This window comes from Mandrillus leucophaeus, unplaced genomic scaffold, assembly GCF_000951045.1.
Source record: "Mandrillus leucophaeus isolate KB7577 unplaced genomic scaffold, Mleu.le_1.0 Scaffold671, whole genome shotgun sequence".
NCBI lineage: Eukaryota > Metazoa > Chordata > Mammalia > Primates > Cercopithecidae > Mandrillus > Mandrillus leucophaeus.
In genome coordinates, this window is record NW_012107264.1 from 713,623 (window position 1) to 729,143 (window position 15,521).

The window sequence follows — 15,521 nt, forward strand, 5'->3', positions numbered from 1 at the left end:
AAAGTGTAGAGAATCAATGTATTAGCTTTGGATCTATTAGGTTTTGGATGTCTACTGGACAGCTAAATGAGGATATCAAAGAAACAATTGATTGTATTAATATGGCAGATAAGTGAAGAGGTCATAGCTAGAGATACAGTTGTGAAAAACGAAGTCATGAGAGCAGATGAGCTGACTTAAGGGGAGAGTGTAGATTCAGTGGTGCATCCAGGAACAAGCCTCAGGAAGATCAGATGTTTCGAGGGATGAGAAAGAAAGCAGAGTCAAGAAAGGAAGCTATGAGGAAAAAGAAATGTCAGAAGCATGCCCAGTCAAAAACAAGAGAAGTGGATGTTTTATATGTAAGAAAATCAGCACTTGAGTCAAATACAGTTGAAAAGTAGTAAGGAGAAAGAAAAGTGACCATTGGACTTGGCAACACAGAGGTCACAACTGATGGTGACAGCTATTTTAATGGAGTACTGGGGACAAGCCCTATTGAAGTGGGTTGAAAAAGAGAATGGACATAAGACATAAAAATCAATAACGTAGAATTGAGAGCCCATAAGTAAACCCACTTATTTATGATCCATATATTTATGACAATATATTTGTGGTCAGCTGATTTTAACAAGAGTGCCAAGACAATCAAATAGGGAAAGAATAGTCTTTTCAACAAATGCTTTTAGGACAACTGTATATCTACATGCAAAAGAATGAAGGTGGACTCTTCCTATATACTATACAGTAAAATTATCTTGAAATAAATCATACACCAAAATTTAAGAGATTATTGGCCTCTTAGAAAAAAACATAGGAATAAATCTTCATTACATTAAGTTAGACAATGGTTTCTTAAATATGTTACCAAAAGCACAAGTGACCAGAAAAAAGATAATCGGACTACAATAAAATTAGAAACATTTGTGCTACAAACAATACTATCAAGAAAATAAAAACACAGTCCACAGAATTGGAGAAAATACATTATATTGCAAGTCATATATCTGATAAAATCTTGCATCCGGAATATATAAAAAACATTTAAAACTCAACAATAAAAAGATAAATAACCCAATTAAAAATGAACAATGGATTTGAAAAACACTTCTCCACAAAGATAGATAAATGACTAAAAAGCACATGAAAAGATTCTCGACATTGTTAGTCATCAGGGAAATGTAAAGTACAACCAAATGTAAATCAAAATCACAATGAGATTCCACTTCACATCCACTAGGATGCGTAGTACTAAAAAGACAGACAATAACAAGTGTTGACAACAATGTAGAGAAATTGAAACCCTCATACATTGCTGGTGGGAATGTAAAATGATGCAGCTGCTTAAAAGACAATTTGCCAGTTTCTCTATTAGACATGGAGTTACCATATATCCAAGAGAAATAAAAAAATATTTCTGCACAAAAAATTGAACAGAAGTATCTGTAGCAGTGTTATTCATAATAGCCAAAAAGTGAAAGCAACCCAAGTGATCACTAAGTGATAAATGGATAAATTAAATGTGGTCCATCTATAAAAGGAGAAATATTATTTGGCAATAAAAAGGAATGACATACTGTCACTTGCTACAAAAATAAGGACATGTTGTTCTTCACATTGCTCTTCACATCACATTCTAGATGCATGATTTTTTTTTTTTTTTTTTTTTTTTGAGACACAGTCTTGCTCTGTTGCCAGCCTGGGGTACAGTGGCGCAATCTCGGCTCACTGCAACCTCTGCCTCTGGGTTCAAGTGATTCTCCTTCCTCAGCCTCCCGAGTAGCTAGGGCTACAGGCGTGCACCACCATGCCCAGCTAATTTTTGTATTTTCAGTAGTGACGGGGTTTCACCATGTTGGCCAGGCTTGTTTTGAACTCCTGACCTCAGGTGATCTTCCCGCCTCGGCCTCCCAAAGTGCTGGGATTACAGGCATGAGCCACCACACCCGGCCAATGCATGATCTTTCTGAGTGTCAGTTTCTTCTGTTAAAATGAAAGTAATACTTCCTTCCAGCCAACTTCTGGGCATAATGACTGAGGAAGAAAACAAATGCTTAAGTACTTCATGAAGTACCAAGCACTTCTATACTCTAGCTGAATAGTTTAAGAAAGTTTTAGTAGAAAAATACAAACGATTATCAGAGAATATTTACCTTTTCCTCAGAAAGGGCTTTGATGTACTTTTTACCAACTTTTTTCTTCATTGTCCATGAAATAGCTCTCATTTTTTTACCCAAACCTCCTCCATTATTTGAAGCTTTACTTGGTTCTCCACCTTCATTTGTGGGATCTCCTTCATGTACCTAGTTTAGCATTTTTACAAAAGATAAAATAATAAAGGAATAAAAAATACTGATCTGAAATCATTGTTACAGAGAACATTCTGAGTTTGTGGACTTCGCATACATTCTGTGCAGCAGCCTCCAAAATTTCTAAAAATCTGGACATAACCCATATTTTTAAAGTTGTCCAGGCCTGGTTGCTTGAGTTACAAACTCAGAAAGTAAAACTTGTGATGTTAAAGGACTTGAGCCTCACATCTGCAACTCTTTTAGAGAATTTCGGCTATTTTTTAAATAGCTGTATTGACCAATCATTTTATTCCCTCTTCTTGAGATGAACAAATAAGATTAAATACTAGGTATAAGGAGTTCTTATGTCTACATAGGTGAAAAATATTTTATTGGAAGCTTTAGATAGGCTGGAGCATCTATCCGTGTTGAATAGACCTTAAAATACCCTCTTGCTTCTCATAGAAATTGAGATGATTGTGGTTAAAGAAGTTTTCGTGTTAATTAAATCCATTGAGAAATGCTAGAGTTTGTTTTCATCTTAGCGTGCACATTTCCCATATTGTCAAGCAATAGTATATATTAACTAGTTCCAGCCATTAGTACAGAAATCTTCATGTAATTCACATGCTAGATTAATCAAACATCTTTCTTGGTTGGACTGCTCTGGTCTTTGCTTAGGAATGCTGTTAAACCAATGCCTCAGAATAAAACACACTGTTCACAGCCACAAGACTCTATATATCATAACATAAAATAATGTTCTGTCAATATCATTCATATATTATGTGATATATATTACATTATATAGAATCTATATGAAATAAAATATCCTCACCACCCACCTTGCCCCTCGCTACTTCTCAAGTCTCCCTTACTCACTAGCGCAGTGGTTCTCAAAATATGATCCCTGGACCAGCAGCATCAGCATCACTTGGGAGCAGTTTGTGCCTTAGCAAGCTCTTCAAGTGATTCCGATACTCACTAAAGTTTGAAAACAACTGTAATAAAGTATTGCCATGCTAGCCCCCTTGCAGTTTCTCTATCAGGTTCTCACCAAGTTTGTATTTGCTTTTGCCATTGGCTTTCCCTAACTATCCAAGAATTTCTTCCTTCAGTCATCCAGGTATCTACTCACATGGTATATAATAGGAGAGCAATTTTCTGATTGATCACCCTCCACACTTCCATATGTCCTGTTTATTGGCCCCGATTAATGATTCCTCTAAGCAGTTAACATTACCCGATAATATGTTTGTTCATTTCATTATTGTCTGCATCTCCCACTATGATGCACGTTCCATGAGACTTGAGACTTGATCTGTTTTCTTTGAGTGTCTAGAGTACTTCCAGGCACATAGCTAGCACTTGATATTATTTCAGTAAATGAAACTTCTCATGTAGAACATTGCAGATTTTTTTTTTCTTGGAGGATATGTTTGGGTTACAAGTCCTAAAATACCTTATATTTGCAAGAAAGGAAACTTGAAGGACATCTAGTTTAACACTGTCCACGATTCCTGATAGGTGGACAGATAGTCATTCACTGAGTATAAAAAATGATGGGAAACTTCCCTTTAGTGAACTTGAATATTTTAATGCAAAAGTTTAACCACATAGCTAACATCATTATTAATCAATATTATATTTTGCTTCGTATCTTACCCCAAATTGCCTATGATAAATATGAATGGACAGCCAATTTAAACCCTCATTGCACTTTATTAATTTCTACATTCAAGGTTATAAAGGCAAAGATTCTTTGCTTAATTCAAAAACCCTGAATAAAATATAATTTGGAAGCACTTTAAAACTTCAGAGTTAGCCTTTTTCTTCTCTCTTCTTAAACTTTCTCTGTCTTCATTGTAAATTTGTTTTTCTAACATAAATAAGAAATATATTATTTAATTACTACTTGTGTTACCCTAGAATTTCTAAACTTCAGAAAGATGTACTATGAATATTTTTTCTGGTTTTTCTAGCATTATTTACAGAAGCTACAAAGAAACTACGTTTATGTCTTTTGAATGTTCACATTTTTCTATGCCTTTCTCCATAGACTGAATTAAATTTCTGTTTAAATATTACTTATGGTTTTGTTGTTGTCTTTTTAAGATTTGTCTTCCCCTATAAGCTCCAGGCATGAAGTAAGGATTTTATTGTGTTATTGCAACAGTACTTCCTGAGTGTCTAACGGAAAATCTGTCATAGAGTGGGTATTTTTTGAATGAATGCTGGATTTTTGAAAAATATGCACACTATTTTATTAGGTTCACTAAATTCTTTCACAAATTACTAGGCCACCATTATTAACCAATGAACCTGAATGAACATGAGCTATCTTGTATAGGTTAATACCAGAATTATAAACTAAACAGCAGTGGAATATATGTATGATTGTGGAGAATTAAAAATGTATACAAGATGCCAACTGAAAATAAAATTATATACAGTTTCTCTCTCTTTCCATATATATATACACACACACAAACACATGTATGTGGCTAGAGAGATTTATATGTATATATTACATTTATTACTCACCATTACGTAAATGTTGATTGACTATATAATTATGTACAAGTTTACTCATAAATGTGAATATATACATAATAAATTAATAAAAGGAATCATTATTAATATTACAATATTTTAAAATATTGCAGATAAATATATTTGAAAATAAGCATAAGATCTAAAAACCTATTGATCTAAAAAGAATATATTACCTGTGAGGTTGCTGAATCAGGTTCAATGGTAAACAGTATTTTCAGTTTTCTTAGTAGACACCCCTTCTCTGTACTATTTTATTAGCTGTTGTTGTACCTGTCATTAATCACTTAGCAAATGTGGCCCCTACTTTATGAGACAATATGGCAAACTTTGGAGTCAGAGAAGAGGTTGAGTTCTGCCTTTGTCACTTACTCACTCTGTAATTTAGAAGTAATTTTATTTGATGAAGCAAGCATATTTCTGCAATGGCAAAATAGATATACTAATAGTTCCTATGTTATAGACAGGTAAATTGTTATAAAGTTAGCATTGTGCTTATTTCATCATGAGTGCTCAATTAAATGTACATATTATTGAAATTATTATGCAAACTTAATTCTATGGGAAGTTTTTCTTAAGCTACAATTAAAATGTCCGTAGTTTACAAATGTGTAAGTAGCGCTCACCAATGGGATATTTCAGTGTACACTGAAGTGTGAGAGTCCAGTTGAGCAGCCGTATGCTCTCCTTAACAAATGTACAGTCGGGCCGCTTAATCTTATCTTGTTCTAATTTAAAGCAATTACAACTGACATAAACTTTTACATATATCTATCAAATAATGTGTATAAACACAATGTGTGTGTGTGTGTGTGTGTGTACACGTATATGTATACACACATTGTTTTATAGTAGAAATACTCAGGAAATTTGGAATTGTCAGTGTCACTTTGAATTCTATCTTTTCGGATTCATGTTTTGCTTTCCCAAACATCTGTTAGGCTTCTTAAAATAGGATTTTACTTTTAATGCCCAGCATGGTACTGGGTACTGATAGAGACGGGAAACAGCCAAGAGTCCTTTGCGAAACCTCGCCTTCAAGCCTGAAACAGCTTGAAGGATGAAAAACCAGACTGCTGATCCTGGATGAAGCTCACCCTTTCCCCACTGATTCTGTCTTAATAATGCCCACCTGTGCACTGGGGGAAGGGGTGGAGCTATGGGAAGTTCACGTGATTTGCTGCCCGGGGGGCGGGGGAGAGGGGGCCTGGCCTCTTTTGTTGCTATGTGGTGGCCTGGGATTCAATCTGTAAGGTAGGGGCCTGCTAGCAGGACTCTCCCTTCCTCCTTTTTTTTTTTTTTTTTTTCCTTTTCACGCAATAAACCCTGCCTTACTCACCCTACAATGTGTGTGTGTGCCTAAATTTTCCTGGTCGTGTGACAAGAACCCATTGCTTTCTACAACAGTACTAAATAATGGTTTGTTCACTTATCACAAAAATACATGCAAGGCTATAATTTTAAAATGTGTTTATTTTTCTTATTTTACTTTGCAAAAGTGACATTGTCTTCATAATATTTCATAATGTGTTTGCATAACATTCATAAAAATGGAATAAACTACCAACCTCAGTTGAATCATCTGGTTTTGATAAAGAATGATTCCGAAAACGATCGAAATTCCCAAAACTGCTGCTTCGCTATAAGATAGAAAAGAAAAAGGAAACTTAGAGCTTGCTATTTTCACTGCCCAAACTGATAAGTATATTAGATTATAGTTTAATAAGCACCATCTCTTGCAAATATAGGCTTTAAGAAGCTCTTCTCTCTGGAATATCCAAAGGCTGTGAAGGCATACCTATTAACACTTTTATATTTACAGTTGATAAAACGTCTTCCTATGTTTTATGTTATAGTGTTAAGTAAGCACCTCAGAGAAAATCTTGGTTAAATTATTTTAAATTTTTGATTTTAATTTTGTTCTTCGAAGCAGCAGCTGAAGAATCCATGAATTCTAAACTAAAGCTTCTTGAAATGAGCTAACCACAAACTTAACAGCATGTGGTACTAACCAACTAACCAATAAACAAATAACAACAACAACAAAACACACAAACAAAAAGCAAGCATCTGAGTAGATCCATCATTATGCCTCACAAAGATCAAGTTTGTTCACACACTGGGGCCTGTGGGGTGGAGGGCGGGGAGAGGGAGTGCATCAGGAAAAATAGCTAATGCATGATGGGCTTAATACCTAGGTGATGGGTTGACAGGTGCAGCAAACCACCATGGCACATGCTTACTTATGTAACAAACCTGTACATCCTGCACATGTACCCCGAAACTTAAAATAAAAATGAAAATAAAAGATCAAGTTTATTAAAAAAAAAAAAGAACATAAGTGCATTTTCTATTACCAACTCTTGATCATTTGAAATTCTCTGCTGGATATCAGAAAAAGAAGGCACACACATAGACTTATTAATAAATTGAACACAGCATTTAGGTATGCATAGTCCAAGGTTGGGAGTAAAACGGAATTTTTCCACATTTAACATAGAATTACAATGAGACCTCTGGGTCAGTTTCATTCACTGTTTTGAGAAAAATCTCAGTATGTTAATAGAAGATGTTGCCTTGAATACCTTCTGCTAACAAAGCTGAATTTTTATTATGCAACTCATTCTAGGCAGGTAATTATAAATAATTTCTGATAGGTGACAAAATAAATGAATCCCTTAAACACATTTTAAAATTCTTTAGAGTCATTGAGTCAAAAAATTGATATTTTCTCACTATCTAATTCTATGCATTGTTTGGGATGGTGGATATCTGATGCTGTGTTCTTTGTGTACTCATAAATCCCGAGAATATTTTCTTTCTAAAGGACTTTATCTTATTTCAAGCTTATCATATTTTAAAAATAAACTGGTGGTACTGACATATAATCTGGTAATTTAGAAAATTAATAATGGGAGTCAGTAATCTATAAAGCCTTATACAACAAGGTCTCACTTAGTGCTGTTGATGGGATCTCGGAAATTGCTACCTTAACCTAAACCAGGTGTAATAAGATCCTCTTTACCATAGGCTGCTTGAAATAAAAAGTTCAAATAACAAGTTCCTATGATCCATTTCTCGTCACAAAAACATTATCAAATTTCTAAATAAAGACCCAAACACTTCTAATGGTAAACACTGAAACAAATGCGATCCATACACACATTTAGGAAAAATTAATTTAAAAAATTAACATCATTATTTACCCAGTTATTCCAGCTCAGGGTTGCCGTGAGTGGTCAGAGCCTATCCCCACAACTCGGGACACAAGGCAGGAGCCAGCCCTGGACAGAGTGCTGTCATCGCAGGGCACGCTGAAGCCCACATCCACACTCACTCATTGTGGAACAATTTGGACACGCCAATTGACCTGAGATTCCCCTCTTTGGGATGTGGGAGGAAACCCACACAGAAATGAGAAGATTGTGCAAACCCTGCAGTGACAGTGACCCTGGTCAGGAACTGATATTTTTCCTCCATCAGTGTTATTATAACAAAATGATGTTGGAGAAAACGATGTTATTGGAGGACCTGCTATATTATCCTTTCAGAAATCACAGCCCATTTCAGTAAAAGGCAGCTTCAAGGGCTCCTAATCCCTGAAAGCTCTCATGCCTCCCTACCAGCTATCTTTAAAAATGTTTGTTTCCCTTTTAAATGAACGGAAATAAAAAGATCCTGACGTGTGACAAGGGGTTAGCTTGATAGACGGTGTGATACAGAATATTGCCCCAAGGATGATAGCTGTGTTAGACACAATTAACGCCTTTTGCTGACTGGCCACCCCTGCTGAACAGGCCCCTCAGCCTGTGGTGAGAGGAGCAGAAGCGAAGGCTGAAACTGAGAACCACACTGGAAAATACAAAGTCTTCTTATGTAGTACTTACTAGCCTAGAGTGGCTTCTCAGAATATTAATCACTCCAACTTGCCTAGTAGGTGTTTCCATCTGGCCGCCATTGCTCAGCAATCGCAGAAAGGAATTGAGCCTATTGTTGTCCAGCTTATAAACAATCTGAACACACGGTAATCTATTACTCTTTTTTATACTTAAAACCATTCTATGGCCGATTGGAGCCCATGCCTAAGGCAATTTTGTAGCCTACATATAGCCTGTTAAATATGAATGAGAGTTAGGGTATGATTTCCACAACTGGATAATGGGTCCTGTTGCACAGGAGGGCACAGAATAGACTCGCTTCAGCATTTTGCTACACTGTCTTCTTCCATTAAGTAATCAATAGCCACCACCTTTTAAAATTAATTCTCCCCTCGTTATATCAATAAAGAAAAGCAGATTTAGGAGTCGTGGTTTAAGAAGAACACAGGACTATTACCCTGGGTTTTGTCAGTCATCTCATTGCTAATTACTCAATAGCTTCAATCCGTGTTAAGACACCCTTAAGAAAAAAATCTAAATATTTAAAAGAACATTTACATTTGTTCACTATTCTCTAGTTTAAAAGTTAGTAACTAACTTTCTCAGATGGTATTATAATGTATAGATTATGGTTTATGACAAAAAATGACTAAGGTCTACTATGAGGTCTGGACAATGAACACATTTATAACTTCTGTTCTTGTCAAGTTTTATGATAACAAGGTGAATTATGTGGAAACAAAGCTTACTTCCTAAATAATAGTACTTAATAAATGAGAATGTGTTTGAATATTAGTAATGTTGCATTATATAATTGTAATGTATTAGACTTAGTAAATATTATCAAGTTCTTATCAAGACAGAGTTATTATATAAACAAATAGCTGTCAAAAAGAAGAGGAGCTTAAATAAAAATGCTATATATATTTTAGATAATTCTTTGTGTCTGCTGACTTTGTATCATATTTACTCATTATACTCTACATAAACGTTTCCAGTCTTTCCTTATGCAATTAGAAATGCATTTGTAAAATGGCACAATACCTATATAGGGGAATTTGGCCATATCAAGCAAAATTACATATACATTTGCCCTCTGTCCCAAGAATTCCATTTCTAGATGTCTTTACCAGCAATACATTTGGATATGAATTGTTTACATTTCCACATTCACTGTAGCACTTTCATATTATCAAAAAGCTGTAAAGCCTAATGTTCATCAAGAAGATACTGATTGAATAATATATGGTACATCCACACAATGCAAATGTATGAAGCTGTAAAAAATTAAATACATGTTTTTATATGCAACAGAACAACCTGTAGGATATAGTGTAAGTTGAAAAAGTAAAATGGAGAAGAGTGCAATATGTTTAAATACATCTAACATCAAAATTCATGAGTTCATAAGGATACTAAAAAGAAAAATTCATCAGTTACATTGGGAAATGTTGTAGTTATATTTTGAAAACTAATAAAAGGACAACTTAGGCATTTAATCTGCCTTTCCTGTATGAAACCTATTTCATCAACCAAATAGTTCATCCACTAAATAGTTGATGAGGGGAAATTGTTCTATATATGTTCATACTTCAGCTAATCAATTAAAAGTGATGAAATAATAAAATTACCATTTTGCAAACCCCTAATGCAATGTTGGATCCAGCCAATGATCATCAATGGTCACTAAAATCACACAAAAGGAGATAACCAGAGTATGTGCTTTGTGATGGAAGCATTAAATACAACTAATGAAATATTGTTTATAAGAAAGAAAGGAAGCAAGAAAGCAATCACACCAAGCTCTGTATCTAGCTACCAGTTTTAAGGAAAAAAAGAGACAGAGGAGCATGTTAAATGATACCAAGAAGATACAGTCAGTCAGAAAATATACAGACAAGAAGATACAGGACAAAACAACTGAGCTTCTTCAGCAAATCAATATAAAGAAATTTTAAAAAAGAGTTAAAGTATAAACTAAGAGACTTCAGAAACATATCATCCAAATATAATCCATGAATCTTGTTTAAATATAGATCAAATAAACCACTATACCAAAAACATCAAAAGACAACTGGGGAAATTTTTAAATGACTAGCTATTTGATGTTAAGGAAGTAATGTTACTCTCTTATTTATAATTTGAAATAATCTAGTGAGGAGCAGCAAATGTGTGGGCATGAGGAAGAAACACAATTGGTCATTCTTGAATAATTAGCTGGGTGGTGGATATATGGGGGCAGTATTTACTAATCTCTACTTTTACATATATTAAAAATTTTCCATAATAAATTGTTGGGTTATCAAAAGAAATATTCCTGTATAATAGCTAAAATGATATAAAAGTTAGTGGTCTCATAACTTTATTTATTTATTTATTTACTTATTTTGAGACCGAGTCTCCCTCTGTCGCAGGCTGGAGTGCAGTGGCTCCATCTCAGCTCACTGCAACCTTCGCCTCCTGGGTTGAAGCGATTATCCTGCCTCAGCCTCCCGAGTAGCTGGGAATACAGGTGTGTGCCACCAGGCCCAGCTAATTTTTTTTGTATTTTTAGTAGAGACAGGGTTTCACCGTGTTAGCCAGGCTGGTGTTGAACTCCTGACCTCGGGCAATTCGCCCACCTTGGCCTCCCAAAGTGCCTGGATTACAGGTGTAAGCCACCATGCCCAGCTGGTTTCATAACCTTAATAAGGAATCAATTTGTTTTAAAAAAAAATCATAATATAGTTTAGGTCATGGTTGTTTGGAAGTGCAGAAAGGGAAGAAAATAAAGTTGTGTTTCTTAAATTCATTTTAGTACGACTAACTTTCTGATATAAATATGGACCCTAGGATTGCTGTTTTCAAGACTACCTGCAATCACACGGTGAAGTTAACCTTCTTCCACATGGTCTACTTGGCTTACCCAAAAATAGTGCAGAACCAGGTCAGCTGGGGTGTCTGAACACATTTGTATATGTGTGTTTCCATGCAATCTAATGAGTAATATAAAAGAACTTAAGAAGATTCTTTTTTTTATTAGTCACCTCTCCAGTTTTGCAAAACAATCCTAATTATTACAGAACATTGTTTCATAATATAAAGCTGGCAGCGTTCTTAGTTATCATCTAGCTCTTCTCGATAAGGAAACTGTTGAAACCAGAGCTTGCAAAAAAATTCTTTTTAAAAATTCTCCACTCTGATATACTCTCCCCTATGCCATTCCATTACAGAATCTAGATCCTGTCTTCTTTCAAAGATACTTGCTTCCTGAGCAGAATAAAAATTACGGCGAAGTTAGTTTGACAGGAAGAATGAAACTAACTAGGTTTCCTAGAATACTGACCAACCTGCATTTATGAACATGAATGAAAATTAAAGGGTCTCTATGTAGAAATCTGAATCAAGCTTCTGATCAAAACCAGAAGAACTTGACCCTCATTTTCTTTCTTAGCCAGCCACTACCTTTGGGGGTCTTCAAATGAAATCTCATCTCCAGCATGACTTAATATTTGGGTAAGGTGCTGCTGGAAAAGTTTCACAGTCTATTTCAAAGAAAAAAATTCGCATATATAAGTCACACATCTGCAGTACTTTGTAATAGACTGGCAAATTAAAAATTACACACAGTCTTCCAACAAGTTCTCACCTCTTCTAAATACTGCACAAAGAGCATTGATTAGTAATATACTCAAAGATCAGAATTCTGTTTCAGCACACCCTTGTATGAATATTCTACTATAATAAAAGCTGAATCTCAATAAGCCTGTCAGCCTTTATCCAAAGGCACTCGAAGATTTAATTGTTCTAACTAACTCGGGTACTCAGATCTTTTGAAGAGGTGAAACAAATTTAACTCACTTAAAATAATCCGTTAGAATTGCCTCAGTGTCATGTGGTGCCAGTGGAATACACTTCTGTGGGGTATCAGGAAACTGAAGGCTGAAAGACTACTACAGCTGTTAAGCCTTGTCTTCGACACTCACATTTTATCCTGGGATAAAGTCAACCCAAAGCTCAAACATATATCAATGCTTTAAATATTTTCAATGTACATCTGGATTCTAAGAACAAAAACTAGTCAGTCTACTGTATCTCTCTGGTTCAGTAACTTTTCTGTCAACTGCAAAACATCTTCAAGAAGTGCAGATGCTGACTCCACCACGGTTTTACAATGTTTTGTCAAAATTTCCATGCTAAAGATTTGCTTTCAGAAGTTGATGTGACACTAAAAATATTTTCTGCAAATTGAAACCATCTCAAAGATTACCTGAAGGAAAGAAACTAGAACTAAAAAAAAAAAAAAAAATCAATGCAGAGTGATCCACAACCTCTAAAAGTGGTTATTCATACCAGCCTATTTTATGCAACAAAACAAGTTTGATGAGTAAAAAAGACTCAAAGGTACAACCATATCTCCTTCTTCTTATTTACCTTGTCCCCATAGACTACAAATCATGCTACCCTTCTGGGAATTGAGTAGAAATTATGATATTCTATTTTACTTGAAAGGAGTTCTTAAATAATATTTTGATATTTTTAAATATCAAAATTAAATAATATTGTTATATGTTTTAAATATTGCTTTTTCAGGTAAAAAGCATAACACGGCCAAAGAATTGGTATCATCAATTCTTTAAAAATCTATTAAAAAGGAAATGAAAAGCTTTAGAAAATGTGCCCATGATTACACTACCATGAATTGCTCAATTTGTTTTCCCTATTGTGAAACTTCTGCTTGGCCTACTCACTCCTACAAAATTATGTTATTGCGCACTTTCTATTCCTTCTCTCTCTTCTTCTCTAACTACTAAACCCATAAATAAGTACCACTAAAATAAATACTAAAATAAATAAATGGCACTTCTTGGTCCTCCTGGAATTCTTTCATTATGCCAACACTTCCTTAAAATTTTCAAGAATTTCCCCAGGGAACCCAATTATATGTCTGCCCCAGCCTCTGCCTGCCTCTGCCTGCCTCTGGGCTGCAAGGCAGATGTACTAGCAAAAGGCTCTGTGCTTACGTCCTGCTCCCCTGAGGATCTGTTTTGGCCCAACCTCTGAACCCTTACCAGCCCCATTGGAAAATGGTATTTGCTCATTGCTCTCTTTGGAGAGTTTGGACACATAATGTAAAATGTAATGACCCACAAATGCACACTCTCCCAGCCTATACCTGTGTTCAATTCTTTCTCCAAACTTTATTGAAAGTATTTTTTTCATTACTTTTACTCAAGTATGTGCTGATTCCTGAACCAATGCAACAACTTTCAGATTATTTGTCCCCAAATTCTTGCCCCTCTAATCATCTAAAGTACCACGTCTCATCATCTCATTCTTCTTTCCAAAATGTAAAGCTTGCTCCACATTGCCATGACTGCTACCAAGACCCTTCCATCTGCTAAACTCCATGCCATGCTATTTATCTGTAATTATTTCATGAGATAAACACAATCCCCCTCTGAGTTAGGTATTCATTTCTCCAATTCACAGATGATGAGAACTGAGGCTCAGAGTGTTTAAATAGTTTTTCCTCAGTCAACAAAATGAGGCTCATACTGAGCATGAAGTGCGTCTGTGATTCTGTGCGGTGGCAGACAATGTTAGTCCATCTGATTTAGCAGAATTTCTAACACTTCTTGCTGGCCACTGTGGATGAACTCATTTATATCTCTGAGCTTTTGCTCCTACTGTTTTCTTGTTCAAGGAATATTGGTCTTCTTTTATTCCACCTACTCAAACCCAGCCCATTCTTCGAGGACAGGATTAAGTCTCACTTCACTTATGAAACCCTTTTCTGATGCCATTTTAGTGAACGTTCTAGTGCATATTGATTGTCCCTGTTATTACATGCTGTATCTCCAATGGACAAAAATCCTACAGTTGTGAGACTTGCGAAAAACCATGGCAAATGGCAGATCCCACATTACTCTTCAAGTTAAATGTCAAAAATCATACATCTCACAGTTACACAAAAACAAATTAGAACTTAATCATGTTGCAACTAATGACAATAATTCGTTGATGTTTAAAGACCGTAAGGGTTTGCATCATGTAATTTAACATAAACACACTAAGTGGCTTCTGTGGTTCAACTTAGTACTCAGTGTAAGGTCTGTCCGTATGAATAAATAAGAATCGGCCCTGAGAGAAATGTATACTATATTAGTGCCATGGACCAAATCATTCCAAACCATAAGAGCTAAATAGAATCATGTTCAAATGGAAGATACACAAATATAGAATCAATTCGTATAAGCAGATTATATTCATATACAAAACAAAAGAACTTAAAATGTATAGTAGATGTCAACTTGGAAATTTGTATTCATTCATTTACAAATACTTATTTGTATTAACTACTTAGCACCTGAAAGTCATTTTGTGTGCCTATGCATATACCTACTTAATTTATAGTTTGTCTACAGAATGGTACACTAAAATAATCACAGATTTTGGGAGTAACATTAGCTGAAATCAATAGAATTTGAATTCACTTAACCATTTTTCAAAAATTAGTAGATTTGTATAATTGTTAAACAAGAGGCTCTTTAGAAATAATCACCAAATCCAAAGATTGTGATTGCTAAAGTTATGATATGTAGCAAAGGTAGTGGAACATATGCTATGTATAAGATGGATCACTGGATGATAAAAAGTGTGTCTAGTATCTAATATAATTCTCTCCCAAACTTTCATAGGAGAGAAATAAATACTGTCTCTAGTAAACATAATCATTTAGGTCACTATAAACATGTTTTGTATTTGTTATAGGAATATTTCACTGGGATTTTTCATTGTCTGGATGAACTATCTCTCGAAACTAAAATTGGCAAAAAGT

General features: G+C 35.0%; 1 protein-coding gene across 1 annotated transcript in view; it reads right to left on the bottom strand.

The window, feature by feature from the left end:
- Positions 1-15,521, bottom strand: part of SAMSN1 (SAM domain, SH3 domain and nuclear localization signals 1) — a 157,597-nt gene that overhangs the window by 32,814 nt on the left and 109,262 nt on the right. Inside the window, exons 10-11 of the mRNA XM_012001961.1 lie at positions 6,392-6,463; positions 2,133-2,282 (exon numbers count right to left, since the gene is read on the bottom strand). Of these exons, the coding sequence (XP_011857351.1) occupies positions 2,133-2,282; positions 6,392-6,463 (222 nt within the window). The remainder of the gene's footprint in view (positions 1-2,132; positions 2,283-6,391; positions 6,464-15,521) is intronic.